This window comes from Dipodomys ordii, unplaced genomic scaffold (assembly GCF_000151885.1).
Source record: "Dipodomys ordii isolate 6190 unplaced genomic scaffold, Dord_2.0 Scaffold45, whole genome shotgun sequence".
NCBI lineage: Eukaryota > Metazoa > Chordata > Mammalia > Rodentia > Heteromyidae > Dipodomys > Dipodomys ordii.
Window position 1 is genome coordinate 12,050,611 of NW_012267261.1, and position 17,628 is coordinate 12,068,238.

Sequence of the window (17,628 nt, forward strand, 5' to 3'; positions counted from 1 at the left end):
AATTTCCCAAATTTCACAGTATTGTGGAATAATGATGCTCATTTAAAGTCACAAGTTCATTCTAACTTTCCTGGAGCAAATTGTCTATCACAGTCCATAACATATAACGGTGTACACATATACACCATACATATGATCAACAGCATGGGGATATTTAGTAGTGGTTCGACCAGATGAGCAGGAGTTCTTTGTTTCTTAAGTCCTGTTAATTTTGTCGTATCACCTAACAGTTTGGATTTCGCATCCACTTATCAGGGAGACCATGTACCGTTTGTCTCTTTGCTCTGGGCTTACCTCGCTCAACATGATTCCTTCTAGCTCCATCCATTTCCCTGCAAATGCCATTATTTTGTCATTTCTAATGGCTGCATAATATTCCATTGTGTATAGATACCACAATTTTTGGATCCATTCATCTGTGGTGGGGCATCTGGGTTGTTTCCATATCCTAGCTATTGTGAACAGTGCTGCAATAAACATGGAGGTGCATGTGTCCTTGTATATTGGTTCCTGTTGTTCAGGGTAGATGCCTAGAAGTGGTATGACTGGGTCATAAGGGAGGTCAATCGTTAGCTTTCTAAGGACCCTCCAGACTGCTTTCCAAAGTGGTTGTATAAGTGTACATTCCCACCAGCAGTGTAATAGGGTTCCTCTTTCTCCACGTCCCCTCCAGCATTTGTCGTTGGCTGATTTGTGGATGTGAGACATTCTGACTGGCCTACCCTATTTTCTGATACTCTGATATTTAACACCAAGTAGAAGAAAGTGACAAATGATTTATTGCTACGAGTAATGAAGTAGAATTCTGGAGATCTAGGAACTGGTCCCAGCTCAGATATATATGTAATTATATGGACTCAGAGAATTGAAAAAGAATTTCACCACTCTATCTATATTGCTGTGTTACTAGAAATAATAGAACCAACTCTATTGGTAGAGCCATGGCTATAACACAAGAATAAAAGTGAACATTTATTGAGCTATTACATGTCATGCAATTATCCCTGCATCACAGATGATGTGATAATCTTGATTTTACAGGAAATTGAACAGATGTCCATTTTTGATAGCCATCTGTCCCAGGACATACAAGTAATAATTTGAATTCAGCTCACATTGACTCTATGGGTTGAGTCTTTAACCACTGTATCATATTGCTTCTATTTAAATAAACATAATTCTTATACTCTCTTGCTAAAATGAAATGCAAATATTTTCATAAATTAAGATATTAACTATTCCTAAAGCTGCTGTTCTGTTTAAAACCATTAAGTGTCATATAGGGTAGCATTAATAACACACTATACCTATATTCATAAGCAACAACCTCTATAGAAGTATGTAACTCTTAACTTTCATTTAATATGTATTGTCTTATTTTAAAAGATCAATTTTTTCACCGGGTGCTGGTGGCTCACGCCTGTAATCCTAGCTACTCAGGAGGCTGAGATCTGAGGATCATGGTTCAAAGCCAGACTGGGTAGAAACTGGAAGTGGTACTGTGGCTCAAGTGGTACACTCGCCTTGAGCTGAAGAGCACAGGGACAGCACTCAAGCCCAGAGTTCAAGCCCCACAACCGACAAAAAAATAAATACAATTTTTTTTTTGGTCCAGTCATGGGGCCTGAACTCTGGGCCTGGGCGCTGTCCCTGAGCTCTTCAGCTCAAGTCTAGCGCTCTACCACTTGAGCCACAGCGCCACTTCCGGCTTTTTTTCTTTTTGCTTATGTGGTGCTGAGGAATTGAACCCAGGGCCTCATGCATACAAGGCAAGCGCTCTACCACAGAGCCATCTTCTAAAAAATTGTAAGTAAAATCTAATGACTAATAATACATGTAGGTAGCCAGCAACACAATTAAGATATAGAATGTTAGCTGGGCACATTTGGTTCACACCTGTAATCCTCATTATTCAGGAGGCTGAGATCTGAGGATCCAAGTTCAAACCCAGCCTGGGTAGGAAAGGCCATGAGAGTCTCATTTCCAATTAAAAGCTGGAAGTGGAGCTGTGGCTCAAAGTGGTATAGCACTGTCCTTGAGCACTGAAGCTGGAGGATAGCAGCCAGGCCCTGAATTCAAGCTCTAGCACACATATGTGCTCGTGCGTGCGTGCGCGTGCACACACACCCACACATACACACATACCATACAGAATATTTCCATTGCCATACAAAGTCTCCTGTACCTCTTTGTAGTCAACAGCCTCATTCCCACCCTAGTACATAAAAGCACTGATCTGCTTCTTTTTGTCAGTGCCATTGTTATGGATACACTTTATACAATAAGAGCCTTATAGTCAGAGCAACTCACTTTTGTGTTTTTAATTTGTAATAAAACCCCAACACTCTGTCCTCCCTCTCAGTCCATCTTTGAAGGTCCTGATTTTCTTTGGTTCCCATAAATTGTATTCCTTTATCAATGTAAGCTAAAAGCAGAACATTTGAGTTTGTGTGTTGAAGGTTTCTTAGATATGACACATACCACATTGAATAATTGTGACTTTTGCTTTATCTCTTTCTTCCATCTGTACACTACCTGCATACCCTTTGTATCCTCAGAACCAACATTGCCACACACTCAGAAGCTGTTTAATTTTAAAATAAAGGAATAATGTATTAAGATTGATTCCAAATTGATTCCAAACTGTATCCTAAACGAGTTGATTAAAGTTGGTTTTCTTTGGCTACAACATTTTTATTGAAATAATATCATCCATTAGCATAATCCCGTGACTAGCTCTCTAGTGTCTTCCATTCGGTACACATTCCTCAATAACATTTTTCTAAATCTTTTTAAAAGCTTCTTTCAACTTTAATATAGTTGTGATCCTTTTAACTGCTGTAGCCTTTCCTCATTTGAAAGCAGAATTTCTCTCCAGTTTCTTCATTCTGCATCTGAGCACTACAGTTGGGAAATAATAGATAGACATTTGTGTGTTCTTGGAACCAGTCACTTTTGTCACATAGACACTTCTAAAGCATTGATGTTGTGAACTAGCAACACAGAATCTCTGCTTTTATGGCTGCCCCAGGGTTCACAGGAAGCATGGGAACAGAGGGTTCTTCCAGCACTTAGATTAATTCCACCTGGTTCATAGCCAGCTTTCTAAAATTAACTGTGGCTAAAGCAGAGAAGGCTTTAAAAAAAAAAGACTTTCAGCTGGGTGCCCGTGGCTCCCGCCTGTAATCCTAGCTATTCAGTAGGCTGAGATCTGAGGATTGCAGTTCAAAGCTAGCCTGGGCAGAAAAGTCCCTGTGAGACTCTTATCTCCAATAAATCACTCAAAAACTGGAAGTGGCACTGTGGTAGAGTGCTAGCCTTGAGCTAAAGAGCTAAGGGACAGCGCATAGGCCCTGAGTTCAAGCACCCCCCCTCAAATAGCAAGAAATAGGGCTGGAGGTATGGCTCAAGTCATACAATACCAGCCCAGTAAGTACAAGGCTCTGAGTTCAAACAGTACTAATGAATTAATTAACTAATTAATTAAAAGAAGCAAGTACAACAGGGAGAGGATGCCCATTTGGCCTCCTTTGGTATTGCTTACCTTAAATTACTATAACAAAAGTAGTAGAGCACCACCCTTGAGCAGAGTTCAGGGACAGCACCCAGGCCCTGAGTTCAAGCTCCAGGACTTTCTCTAAGGAATTATCAGTCTTCGGGGGCACGGGGGGTCAGAAAATGTTAATGATTGACAAAAAAAGTATACAAAATATTAGTCAATTTCCTAGTATTATTTTTTATAAGCACCACTTTTAATGACTTCCAGTATGTTGTTAAAAGGTAACTTTTCAACTTTCTTTTTTCCAATTATTTGTCATATAGATTGCTTCTTGGGTTTTTCTTTTTGCTGTTATGTACAATGTTTCAGTGACTCATTAGACATTAAACTTTTCCATATCTAAAATTATTTCCCTGGGATATACTCCTATGACCAGAGTAAGTGGGTCTAAGAGCATAAGAATAGTTTTAAGCTTTATGAGACAGGTGACCTATAAATAGAAAGCCGGTCCATTCCAAAAGGAAGATAACTTCTCAGTTATTATGATGTAGATATCACTGAGAGCATAAAAAGTTAAAGACCAGAAGATTATTTTCATGTGCAAAATGACAAAGTAAAGCAAGTAATATTGGCTTGTGGAGAACTAAAATCAGGTTATAGAATACAAGATCCTATTGGCTATTACAGCATGATACTGTATGCACCATCACTACTGCTGGTACATTTTGGGGACTCAACTTGCTGAAAATAAGCAAACAGACTTCAGAATTTCCAGGTTTTGGGGAGAGTGGTTTCATTGACCTTCCTGTGCTAGGTGAATCTCAGTATATGGTTTCTTCCAGCATCCATCAGTTGAGAAGCAAAGTATCAGAGGAGCATGATGTTCTCAAGAAGAAAGAGATGGAATCTGGGCCCAAAGCATCTCATGGTTATGGAGGTCGATTTGGAGTGGAAAAAGACAGAATGGATAAGGTGAGTAGAAAGAAAGAAATTAACCAGTCAGTTAATTAATTAAGTCATACTGATTTTGTGGTGTAAAACTTGTTCAATGTACAGTCTTGGTTTTAAATCAGGCTGTCCACATGTTCTTTGTATCAGTTTTTTCTGAAGTAAAAACATAAGACACAGATGGAAGAAAACAGAGTCAAGAAAACAAACCTGGCTCACGGCAGCCCCCACACATGGTTCCTATAGTAAGGAAACAGGAGCCCCCAAGTGGAGAAAGAAAAAATAAATTTTACAATCATTAGAGACTTTAAGATATTTGTATATATGTGTACATACGTATATATTATATATGTATATTATATGTGCATATATAAAATGTTATAGGTATGGCTGATATATATATATATATATATATATATATATATATATATATATATATATATGTTGTAGAAAAGCTTAGAATTCACTTCTGACCTTAGATATCTATACAGGAACAAAGATCTAGGACTAAAACATCTGGCTGATTTAGTGGGGGAAAAATCACTTCCAATCATGGAATCCACCAATTCCCTTGAATCTCTTGCTAATATAGGGCCCACCCATGCCCCAGTTTGAACTCTCCTTTAGTTTCTGCTCTGTCTGGCTACCTTATTTCTATCCTCTGGCTCCCAGTGCATTTCAAATTCAACGTATCAGCAATGTGGAAGGTTCCAGCAAGCACTATTGCTCTCTCCTACCACATACTCCTTGGCAACATCTTGTGAGGCTATAGACTTGACAGAGAATGGAAGATCTTGTAGTCTGACATTCCATTCCACCTCTGCATCTTTTTTTTTTTTTTTTTTGGCATGGTGATTGTTAACTTTTGTTCATCCCAATCCTGCTTTTCCTCAGAGTGCTGTGGGCCACGAGTATGTTGCTGAGGTGGAGAAACATTCTTCTCAAACTGATGCTGCCAAAGGCTTTGGCGGCAAATATGGAGTTGAGAGGGACAGAGCAGACAAGGTAAGTGGCAACGTTCTTCCCATACCATTCTCCTAAGTCCTGTGGGACTTACTAACAACCTCACCCCAGAATGTAAGCCCAGACTCCTTGATGCCCAGGGAAGACTGGGAAATGGCTGCTATTAGAACATGCTGTTTCACCAGGGGAGGTTGCTTGACCTCCACAGTAAGTTTCTCTGCCAGTACGGGAGGCATGCTGAACTGAGCTCTAAGACATTCATGCAAGGAGTACAAGGACTGGGATATAGTGGCCAGCATGTGGAAAGCCTTGGGTTTATCAGGACTGAAATTAACTCATTAATTAGTTAATTCTAGACAATAATTTTCAAGCCACTGTGTTTGTTTATTTTTTTGACGTTGGTGTTGATACTGGGGCTTGAACTCTGGGCCTAGGCACTGTCTGTTAACTTTTTCTCTGAAGGCTAACGCTCTTCTACTTGAGCCACGGCTCTACTTCCAACTTGTTGCTGGTTAATTGGAAATGAGAGTCTCACAGACTTTCCTGCCCCAGCTGGCTTCAAATCTCGATCCTTAGATATCAACCCCCTAAGTAGCTAAGATTACAGGCACCACTGGCTTTTATTATAACTTTTTGGACGAAGAGCTTAGAGTGATTTTTTTCCCCAAAGCTCCCAGTGCACATTTATGAGGCTTTAGCCTAACATTCAAACTTCATAAATGTCTATGCCTTTTCTCAGGAAGACATCATTTTAAATGTTATCACCATGGCAACAAAGTCAAGTAAAACAATTAATTGAGTTACAATGTTTACTGAAGGTGAATGTGTCTTTTCACAAAAGGTAACAACAATCTCTTGTTATAAAGATTCCTTTGTATAAGAGCAGTTTTGCTTTCATGCTGCTTTCCTAAGTATAAATTCAATCACCTAAATGGGTGTTATGTAAATCAAGAAACAATGCACAGTAATTATCTCTTAAGATGTAAAACTTCCACTTGGCTTAGAAACCCACAGTTCCTTAGATGAGTGAGTCTCTAGCTCCCAGGTAGAAGCAGGTCTCTAACCAATTATCTGATCTTTAGATAGGAGGAGCTGGATTCTCCTTTTCACTCCTGTCCTGTCTTCACCTTTGTGCGTTCACTGCTGACTAACGAAATCAAAGCATCACAACACAAACTAGGAAGGAAATAATTAGTTTATGTGGCACTTTTCTACCAGTTATCTTGTTTCAATTTTGTGAGAACTACCTGGGAAGAAAAGCACTAATTCAGTGAGTGACTTAGTACTTTGTTCATTTCATCATTTCTCTTATTTCACAGTTAGACAGGAAAGGCAACTGTGCCTTTTTTCACCTTATATTTGAAGAGACCAGTACTCAGTAATGTTAAGGAATATAAATAAAGCTAAATAGGAAAGATGAGGGTTTAGAACTAGACCTATATGTATCTATAGGCCATGTCTGCTCCTGGGTAGCACATATTGCCTGACACCAACCTTCCAAGATCCTGTTTCCTTATTCCCAGGCTTAGGCCTCTTAAAGACGTCTAGTGCTGAGCTGGGAGTAAGGATAAGGGAGGGAGGAAGAACACCATTCTTTCTCTGAACTAATTCTCTGTCCTCTTTTCGGTAGTCAGCAGTGGGCTTTGATTATAAGGGAGAAGTGGAGAAACACACATCTCAAAAAGGTAAGAACTCTGCTCAGCCTCAGTACCCTGACTGAGAAACCTTTCAACACCTGCCCTGGGCACTCTTTCAGTCCCAGACCCAGCTCTTCTCATTTTTACTATACACTTTTCATTTTAGTAGATACTTGTTTCTCCCTTTCTCCTTCACTGCTTTTATACAAAAATCAATCAAGTTTTCTTTAATCCTTTTTCCTATAATATACTGTAAATAAAATATTTATCCTTTTTTTAATCCCAGAAAGTGAATCTTAAATTTTTAGTATAGTGGTATTTTTATGTATCTTTGACTTAAATTAATCACTGTCTCTTTCTGAATAATATAGCAAACTTAGAATTTTTAAATTATATTCTTTCTATCTTCCATATTATCAATGTCTGGTATTTGGTTATATTTATTTTAAAACCCTACAAAAATAATTAATATTACCTAATAAATGCTTGTGTATATTAACAGTTACCAAATTCCTAGTTCACTGTCATTTTGTATTTTATTGTTTCCTTATTATTATTCATTGTATTTGATTATTTCTTCTGGCTTCTTCTAGTTCTTTCTTGCTGACATGTATCTTTAGATAATTCTCAGACTGAGAGTTTATGAAGGAACTCTTAGTCTTTGAATTATGTCTTTATTTTACAGCAATCTTCATCATCATTATTTCCCCTCAGTCATTTTGAAGATATTATTTCATTGTTCTGACATTTCTGTTGTCAGTTTAATTAGCACAAAATAATCATTAAAGGTTGTTTTGGTCTTTGATATTTTGTAGTATCAGGATGCATGTTTTTATTATCTAATATGACACTTATTACTCATCTTCAAACATGATCTTCATTATGGAAATTCTTAGGCAGTTTCTTTCTTAACATTTTTAATAACATCAGTTAGTCGCACAAGGGGGTTACATTTTGACAAGTCCATATACATATATATATAGAGAGAGAGAGAGATAGCCTTGGTTAGACTTATCCCGTCTATTTTTCTCCCTCTCTTATTTCACAAACCCATCAACAAGCTTCATTGTTTTCTTTTCATATCTGTACATAAAATATTTTCAACATATCCTGGTTCACCTTTGCTACTCCCACTTTGCAGCCACACCCCAACAGGACCCAATTTACATTCCTATTGTTTATCTTTTATTGTATGCTAATTATTCAAAGGAGTTTCACTGTGGTATTTCACACATACATATATTTAAGTACTCTAATCAGATTAACTCTCTCCTTTACTCTCCTTTTCCTCATCCCCATTATCCCTAATTATTCAAGGCTTTCAGTGAGTTTCATTTTGCTACCTTTATTCATGGATAGGCTATGGTATGTTTACTCTATAAATTTGCTTTTCCTCTTCAAAAAGACCCACAATTACAAACATGCTGTCTATATGTATATGCTCTTTTATGTGCTTATGTATATGTATATCTTTGAGGTCTAGTTTACACCTTTGAGAGGGGAAAATGTGACTTCTGTCCTTCCAAACCTGGTTAACTTCATTGCACATGATATTCTCCAGTTCCACCCATTTCCCAGCAAATGACATAATTTCATTCTTCTTTGTTGTTGAATAATACTCCATTATGTAAATATGCCATTTTTTAATCCAATAATTAGTTGTAGGACATTTGGGCTATCTCCAGAGGTTGACTATCATGGATAATGCTGCAGTGAACATGAGGATAAAACTACCTCAATTAAATCCTGACTTACATTTTTTTCAGATATATGTCCAAGAGTCATACCACTGCTCTATATATAGTTATTTGAGGAGCCTCTATTCTGATTTGCATAGTAGTTACACTAGCTTACATTTCCACCAACTGTGTAAGAATTTCCCCCTCTATCATCATCATTTGTTGTGTTCTTGATGCTATTCTCATTGAAGTGAAATATCATTTTCATCTGTATTTCCTTTTTGGCCTGGGATTTTGAGCATTTCTTTATGTATTTATTGGCCATTTGTACTTCTTTCAAGAATTGTCTGTTTGGTTCATTTTCCCATTTCTTACTTCAATTAGCAATTCTTTGAGAGTTAAGTTTTTGTTTTTTTTTAAGTTCCCTGAATATTCTGGTTGCTATTCCCTTGCTGGCAAAGATTTTATATCACTCTGTAGGTTGTCTCTTCAGCCTAGTGACTATTTCCTTTCCTCATAGCTTTTCATTTTTTGGTGCAATCTGATATGCCAGTATATTCTAGCGTTTTCCCTATTCTTTCTGTAGTCGTTTTAAACTTTCAGGTCTTACATTAAGATCTGTGACAGGGCAAGAGGCTTCTGCATGTAAATATTGTTTCCCTAGCACCATTTGTTGAAGAAGTGGTCTTTTCTCCATCATTTGTTTTGGGTGTCCTACAACAAAAGTCAGATAGCTGTAGCTATGACAATTTATTTCTTCTGTTTTATTGGCCTGCTTGTGTCTATTTTTGTGCTATTATCAAGCTGATTGTGATACTATGGCTCTGTAATATAATTTGAAGACCATTGTTGTGATACTTCCAAAAATTTTTGTTGTTGTTGTTCAAAGCTATCTGGGTCTTTGTGGTTCCATATGAATTTCAATTACTTAAAAAAATATTTCTATGAGGGCTGGGAAGTTAGCTCAATGGTAGAGTACTTGCCTTGCACGCATGAGGCCCTGGGTTCGATTTCTCAGCACCACATAAACAGAAAAGGCAGGAAGTGGCACTATGGCTCCTCAAGTGATAGAGGGCTAGCCTTGAGCTGAAGAGCTCAGAGGCAGTGCCCAGGTCTAGAGTTCAAGCTCCATGACTGACCAAAAAATTTTTTTTTCTATGAGAAATGACATTGGCACTTTGATGGGGAGCGAATAAAATCTGTAGATTACTTTTTAATATAGCTGTTTTGAAAATATTGGTTCTGCCAATCCATGAATATGGGCCACAACAAGATCTTTTGTTTTCTGACGTGGTCCTCAGGGAATTCTGGGTGGGGCTGTCTAAATTAAGGGCCTCAGGAGGACCTTTGTTAAGATCATACTTAGTTTCTCCCTCTGATGGCAGTTTATTTCCTGGGCCCAGCCTGAGTGTCTAGCCCTTCCCATCACCAAATGTCCCAGCTAGTCCCAAAGCCTGCCTGGCCTCAGGCTGCCAGCCAGCAATCAATGTTAACTGATTCCTTTGTGATCAGAACTCTCAACCAGGGGACGCTAGTGCTTTGTTTCCCCTGCTGGCTGGCTTTGAGGCTGCTGCTCTCACTGAGAAGGGTGGACTCTATCTATCCATGGCTACCACTGAGGGCAATATACCACTTAGACCCTGGCTGTGTGCTACAGATCCCACTGATCACCAATTGTTTCTTTGTCTCAGTCCCAGGGCTTGGCTGGCAGCAGTCTATTTGCAAGCAGCTATTGTCATCTAATATTCTGAGTTCCTTAGTCTCAAACTGGAAGCTCCTCTCACAAGATGGTGCCCTGTTGCCGACTGTCTGAGATACGGGGAGCAAAAAGCCGTGCTGTTTCATGCTGGCCTGTCATGCTGGGAAGTCACCTCCCTGTAAATCTTTGCACATAGATTTGATGCTTGCAGGATTTGCCCCACAGCTAAGTCTGCTGGTTGGTTTGAAACAGAGGTTGCCTGGATTGCCTTGTGATGGGGCAGCCTCAAGTCTTCCCTCCCTCCCTCTCTCTAGGTGAGACAGAACAGAGTTGCAGAACTGGTCTTCTCAGTTAGCTTCTCATATTTCAGTTTCACCATACTTTCCAGCTGTCCCGTTCCTCTATTATCGTTCTTGATATTCTTACTCAGCTTTGCTCTTCCAAATAAAGTATCTTTTTCATTTCTCAAACTCAGTCATGGAGTCTGTCAGAAAAAGCCTCTACTCTGCTATCTTGCAGTTGTTCTCATACATACTCAGCTTTGACTCTTCTCTTTCTCAAGCCAAGATTTACTTTTTTCCTTCTTTTCTTCTGATCTTCACTATTTAAAAAAATCACACTGTAAGATGTGTGCCAGTGGCTCACCTCTGTAATTCTATCTACTCAGGAGGCTGAGATCTAAGGATCATGGTTCCAAGTCAGCCTGGGCAGGAAAGGCCCTGAGACTCTTATCTCCAATAAGATAAGAGATACTCAGAAAAAGCCTGAAGTTGGTGCTGTGGCTTACGTGGTGTAGAGTTCTAGCCTTGAGCACAAAGAGGCTCAGGGACAGTGCTCAACCCCTGTGTTCAAGCCCTAGGACCAGCAGAAAAAAAATTTGTGTGCGTGTGTGCGTGTGTGTGTGTGTGTGTGTGTGTGTGTAAGAATCCTTCATGACCATCCCAGGGGACCACGCAGAGGCAGGCAGGCACAAGAGAAAAATTATAAGGTTTATTAGAGGGGTCATATCTCCCTGGGAGAGGGTGCACATGGCATCTGCTCCTATCCAGGTGGCAGGCAGGTGGGGGGGGGCGGTGTGGGAGGTGGCGAGGTGAGGGGGAAGTGAAGGTGGAAGTGTGGTAAGTACATGCAAGGTAGGCCTGGTTGGAGAGAGGGAGTGGCCAGCTGTATGGAGGGAATTCTAGGGTGGGGAGGAGATAAGGTCTAGGTAGAGGTGAGTACCAAAGATGGGGATACTAACAGTATACACACACACACACACACACACAAATTAGCTGACATTTCTGTATGTTTATCTAGGTATAGGAAAAAGGTCTACGTTTTACATATATTTGCTGTGTGTGTGTGTGTGTGTGTGTGTGTATGTTTGTGTTTGTGGAAATGTCTTCCGACAGTCTCTATAACTTGTCCCATCCTTGAATAAGAAGAGAAAAACAGAAATGGCTGATCTCTTGAAATGGAAGTGAGGAGGGAGAGGAAAAGAGTGAGCAGATTCACCTCTATTCCCATCCTGCTCTGCTGCAGACCCCTCTCACTCTGCACCCATGACTGACACCTCTCTTCAGCACTTTCCTGTGCGCGGAGGCTGGGCTCTCATGACCACACTGCTTCCACCATAGATTACTCTCGTGGCTTTGGTGGCCGATATGGAGTGGAGAAGGATAAACGAGACAAGGTAGCTCTGGGATATGACTACAAGGGAGAGACAGAGAAACATGAGTCTCAGAGAGGTAAGTAGGGGCTGGGAGGAGGGTGGTCACAGGGTGACACAGCGTCCTCCTTCCTTCCTTTCTGGGGACAACCCAAAGGCCCAGAATATAGAGGTATGTAGTGAAGAGTGGGATTCAGAGGTCTATAGTGAAGACAGAGAGGAAGTGAAGTGGATGGAGGGAGACAGCAAGGATGGAACAAGATCAGGATCAGGGCAGAGGACGGAAGTCAAAGAGATGAGGACATAGTAAACGGGGTAGAAACAGGCTTGGTGATGACCACACAGTTGTTTAGTATGAGTGTCATAGGTCCATTTGCCTCATAGAAGACACAGAGAGGTCTACCTCTGCCTTCCTGGAGATAGCTGGAAGACTCTTCCTGTTTCTCTGTCCCTCTGTCTGTCTCTGTCTTTTAAATATTTTCATCTTATTTTTCTGTTTCCCTCTTTCCATCTCTCTTCCATTTTCTCCTAACTCTTCTCATCCATCCATTTCCCTTCCTTCCCATCCATGCCTCTCTCTTTCAACTCTCACGTTTCCTTCTTTGTCTTTGAGATATTCCTGTCTTCTGGTCCTTCTTCCCACTGTTCCTTTTCTCCCCTTCTTCCCAGCATTTTGATCTCCTGCTTTGACTCTCAGAACTTCCTGTCTTGCAGATTATGCCAAAGGCTTTGGTGGCCAGTATGGAATCCAGAAAGACCGAGTGGATAAGGTAAATGCTGATGTTTTAGGAAGTGTTCCCTGAGAGCAGTAAAGTGCACAGGGGATAAGATAAGGGGAAAGTTGAGGAGGGGACACTGATGTTGGATCCTACACCTGTCCTTCTAAAAGGGGTCTTGCTCACCCCATGGGCTTGAATTCCACAGCCAGAGCTTTAACTGAGGAAAGAGGGGAGCCATGGAGAGAGAAAGAGGTGGGGAGGGAGGGAGAGAAAGAAAAAGGAAAAAAAAGGGGGAGAGGAAAAAAGAGGGGGAGGAAAAGGAAGAGAAGAAAAAGGAGAGAGGAGGAAGACAAATAGGAGTATTTTTCCCCAGGGACAGGTAATGTTGACCATGAAATTTCATGGATTGCTTGGCATTACTTAGCCCTATCTTTAGTCTCTTCCTAGCCCATGTCACTATGCTCCCATATATTAGCTCATCATCCCACATTAGCCTGAGTCCTTCTACATTCTAGACAGCTGCTTTAGAGACATGAGATTCTAAGTACATTGAGATTTCCAAAAGGAGAAACTGAGTCAAGTGTCTTTATATACTTTACTATGACAGAACAATACTGGAAGACACTCTTTGATTGTTGAGCGATACGTGGTTAGGGATTCTTCCTAGAGTAGGCCCAATCCCCGACACTGCCTTCAGAGTCACTACTTCCCTCCCCACCAAACTACATACATTATTTTACCATCTGCAGAGCGCTGTGGGCTTCAGTGAAATGGAGGCTCCAACCACGGCTTATAAGAAGACGACTCCCGTAGAGGCTGGTGAGTCTGTTTTACTCTGCTGTGATCTTTTGCCTCGTTTCTCTTCCAACTGTGTGTGTGTGTGTGTGTGTTTTGGTCATGAGGCCTGAACTCTGGGCCTGTCCCTCAGCTCTTCAGTTCAAGGCTAGCATTCTACCACTTGAGCCACAGCGCCACTTCTGGCTTTTTCTTCTTATGTGATAACTAACTGAGGAATGGAACCCAGGGCCTCATGCACGCAAGGCAGGCATTCTACCACTGAGCCACCTTCCCAGCCTTCTCTTATGACTCTTCCTCCTCCATAGATTATGGTCTCCTGAATGACTTTAACTACTTAGATTATCAGAGAAAGATTTGATCCCTCACACTTCCAGATGTTGATTCCTGGAAAAGCCAAGTGGTAGAGAGATGGTGTGGCATGGGGGAAGGATGTAGAGGAAGGAACACAAGGGAGGGAAGGAGAGGAACCACTTGGGAAGGATAGCTGGGAAAGGAGCTTAGGATAGGCAAAGCATGGTAGCAGCTAGAGGCATACAGAGTTACAGAATATAGACAGAAGAGGACTCTGGTTAGGAGAACAAAGCTTATCATTTAAAAAGGACAAAGACTGAGGTCCTAGACCAGCTATGTGGAACTCTAGGTTGTAGAGCCAAAATGTCCTCCCTAGGACATCTCTTGTTCCTCCATTAATACCTCTTTACCTTTCTCTCAGATAACCTCCTTACGTCTTTTTCTTTCATAGTTAACAGATTCTTCCCTTTTCAAACGCTACACCTACCTCTCCCTAATTACAAACCACCCTGTTCTTCCCACCTATGTCTGCAGCTTCCAGTGGTGCCCGGGGACTAAAGGCAAAATTTGAGTCCATGGCTGAGGAGAAAAGGAAGCGAGAAGAAGAGGAGAAGGCCCAACAGATGGCCAGGCAGCAACAGGAGCGGAAGGCTGTGGTGAAGATGAGCCGCGAGGACCAGCAGTTGGAGATGCAGTTGGAAAAGCCGGTGGCACCTTCCCCATTGCCCAAGAAAATCTCCTCAGAGGTGAATTCCTGGCCCTCTAGGGTCCATGTCTAGGAATTCTTGCCCAGACAGGAGCCTGGGGTCCCTGCCTTCCCTGTATTTGGCAGAGTATGTTGTACGTATTGGAAGAAATATTCCATCAGTTTGTGTAATTGGGCCTCATAATGTCACACATACACACACACACACACACACACACACACACACACAATAAAAACAAGGTTAAGCAGTAAACAGATCATAGTTGCAGGTTGGGGTCCATCTTAAGGAAGAATTCCATGTTAGATCAGTAGAGAGAAAGATGGGGTGTTCCCGGATAGTTTGGGAGTGAAGATGAGGGTTGCTCACTAACATGATGCTCTGTTCTCCACAGGTCTGGCCCCCAGCTAACAGTCATCCACTGCAGGAACCTGAGCCTGTCAGAACCAGTAGAGAATGCCCAGTGCCGCCTCTGCCCATCAGGCAGAATCCCCCAGAGGTGAGCAGATCCCCAGAGATTCTCTTCCCCCTCCCCTCTGCCTCATGCCTTAGGAAGAAAGTATAGGGTAGCTGCTCATCCTGTTCTGGTATTGGCTATAAAAACCCTGCATTCTGGGAACGCTGCAGTCCTAGAAAAACTAAGGCTGCTTGCTCTCTGAGATGTGGTATTCCTTAAATATGCTTTGCTTTGGCATTTCCCTGGTCTGTCAAGGACCCTGCCTTGCTTTCCACGTCCCTCCCCTCCTACCTCTTATATTTCCCTCTCATCACATCAGGGTAGGAAGTGTGCGGGTGGGGTGACAGTTGCAGACTGGAGTCGGACACCAGACTGAGTCTCTGAAGAGTCTATTAGCTGGAGATGAGGGTGTGGCGTCTTAGCAGTCTCATCACACCTTCATAGAATCTTCCTGGTGAGTGGAAGTAACCTTGCTCTCCACTGTCTCTTCTCAGGATACAGAACAGCCCCCAGCCCTGCCCCCCAGGACACCTGAAGTCTTCCAGCTGGAGGAAGAGCCAGTGTATGAAGCAGCGCCAGAGCCAGAGCCAGAGCCTGAAAATGACTATGAGGATGTGGAGGAGACACAGAGGCTGGAGCCAGATGATGAAGCAGAGGGGGACTATGAGGATGTGCTGGAGCTTGATAACCCCTCTTTCCCCTCTGCCCAGGCAGGTGAGTACCGGGAGGGAAGCAGTGCTCAAATTCAGCCAAGTCTAAGGGAGCAAAAGAAGAGGAAGATCTCCCACTTCTCGCCAGGATCTCTGTTTGTCTTCTGCTCGCACACTAGACCATGCTTATATTTCTCATTTTGCAGGATCACCAGGCAGCCCAGCTGGGGCTGGCCCCAGCGGGACCTCAGCGGTGGCCCTGTATGACTACCAAGGAGGTATGTTCAGAACAGCCTGACTGGTCCCTGATATAGGGGAAAGGGAGCAGGGAGGGGCCAGGCTTGGCATCAAGGACACCAGGTCTTTTTCTTTAAGGGAGACTGAGCATGGACACAGGGAGGGACAAAGGGATCCTTGTCTGACTGTCCATCCCAATGTCCCTTTCACTTCCTCCCCAGAGGGAAGTGATGAGCTTTCCTTCGATCCGGATGACATCATCACTGACATCGAGATGGTGGACGAGGGCTGGTGGCGGGGACGTTGCCATGGCCACTTTGGACTCTTCCCTGCAAATTACGTCAAGCTTCTCTAGCGACTGGCCCTCACTGTCTACATCAGCAACTGCTCCTGGACAGGAGGTGAAAGTAGCTTGGTTACCACCCCTTCCCATTCCTCCTGCTAACAGGATGCCATCTCAAGGATCCCCACAGGCTTCCTTCTCCCCATTTTGTTGAGGGCTTCAGATGGAGACTGCATGAGGAAGAGAGTCTCCTTCCCCTCTGTGTCTTCTCTACCCAGCATTAGCTCATGGATGTTTATCTTGTGGTCTTGCCAATTTCCTTAAGAATCTTTCCTCCAACACCCAAGTCTCTTTTCTTCCCTTGTGAGCTCTGGATTGTAAGTGTGCTTACCTGGGAAGGTAGGTCTAGATTGCCTGGCTTGCCTACTTGTGCTTTGTCCATTTTCTTCCCTGTAGAGATACCTTTGAATTCTATTCAGTCCTAAAATTAGAAATAAAGTGGAAGTATGGTTCACCCCTGAGTTGCAGTAAATAATATTTGGTGTATAAGCCTCACTGGCCCTAACTTTCAAGTCTTTAAATCTCCTCCCTGCTCCCAGGCACGTCTCCATCCTGGGTTCTAGTGCTCAGGATGTAGCGCTCTCAGGTCTCACTGCCAGGCACCAGTGGCTCATGCCTGTCATCCTAGCTACTCAGGAGGCTGAGATCTGAGGAGTGTGGTTCAAAGCCAGCCTGGGCAGGAATGTCTGTGAGACTCTTATATCCAACTAACCACCAGAAAACTAGAGGTGGTGCTGTGGCTCAAGGTTAAGGCCTACTCCTTTTCTTTAGACTGAACCTTAAACCTAGTCCAAAAAACCAGAGTGTAAAGCTAGAGACAGTGACTTCTGCTCAAGAGGTCTCTGCTCAGGCTTTTTTGTAGCTAGATGGCTGAAATCAATGTCAAGAAAAGAGGATGGATGGATGAAGTTCACAAAGCTGCTGTCTGGTCCATTGCTGAGGCAGGTAGGAAAATAAATGAGGACTTCTGGACAGCTAGTTATGGGAAAAATGTGAACCATCAAGCACAATATGGGATAAGGATGAGTGAGTGAGAAAATTAATCGTTTTATCCCAACCCTAGGCTACTGTGTTCAGCTTCAGCATGGCCAGAGACAGCAGATCTTCAGGCACAATTGAAATAAAAATCAGGGACTTGTTGTAAGGTATCTTTGGTTCATAGGACACAGAAGCCTATGCTGTTTCTAGTAATATAGCTGTTTTCCCCTTTTAAAGTTAGAGAAAGCACTGGTATCAAAGACTCACTGTTGTTCTAGGGCTTCGTGTTACGGAGCTGCCCATAGGCATAGAGTGCCGTACACCAAAGGCTGTTCCTTAGTTTCTCTAGAAGACACTCCTTGGTTTTACCCAAGA

General features: G+C 42.2%; 1 protein-coding gene across 2 annotated transcripts in view; it reads left to right on the top strand.

Moving 5' to 3' along the window:
- Hcls1 (hematopoietic cell-specific Lyn substrate 1) overlaps window positions 1–16,729 on the top strand; it is a 24,319-nt gene extending 7,590 nt beyond the window's left edge. The window contains exons 4-14 of one of the 2 annotated variants that reach the window (XM_013019394.1): window positions 4,342–4,471; window positions 5,342–5,452; window positions 7,041–7,095; window positions 12,045–12,155; window positions 12,791–12,846; window positions 13,545–13,614; window positions 14,419–14,630; window positions 14,983–15,087; window positions 15,540–15,759; window positions 15,902–15,973; window positions 16,154–16,729. In XM_013019394.1, the coding sequence (XP_012874848.1) occupies window positions 4,342–4,471; window positions 5,342–5,452; window positions 7,041–7,095; window positions 12,045–12,155; window positions 12,791–12,846; window positions 13,545–13,614; window positions 14,419–14,630; window positions 14,983–15,087; window positions 15,540–15,759; window positions 15,902–15,973; window positions 16,154–16,287 (1,276 nt within the window). In that variant the 3' untranslated portion in view covers window positions 16,288–16,729. The remainder of the gene's footprint in view (window positions 1–4,341; window positions 4,472–5,341; window positions 5,453–7,040; window positions 7,096–12,044; window positions 12,156–12,790; window positions 12,847–13,544; window positions 13,615–14,418; window positions 14,631–14,982; window positions 15,088–15,539; window positions 15,760–15,901; window positions 15,974–16,153) is intronic. The other variant, XM_013019395.1, reaches the window with a different exon arrangement.
- Window positions 16,730–17,628: the final 899 nt, after the last annotated feature.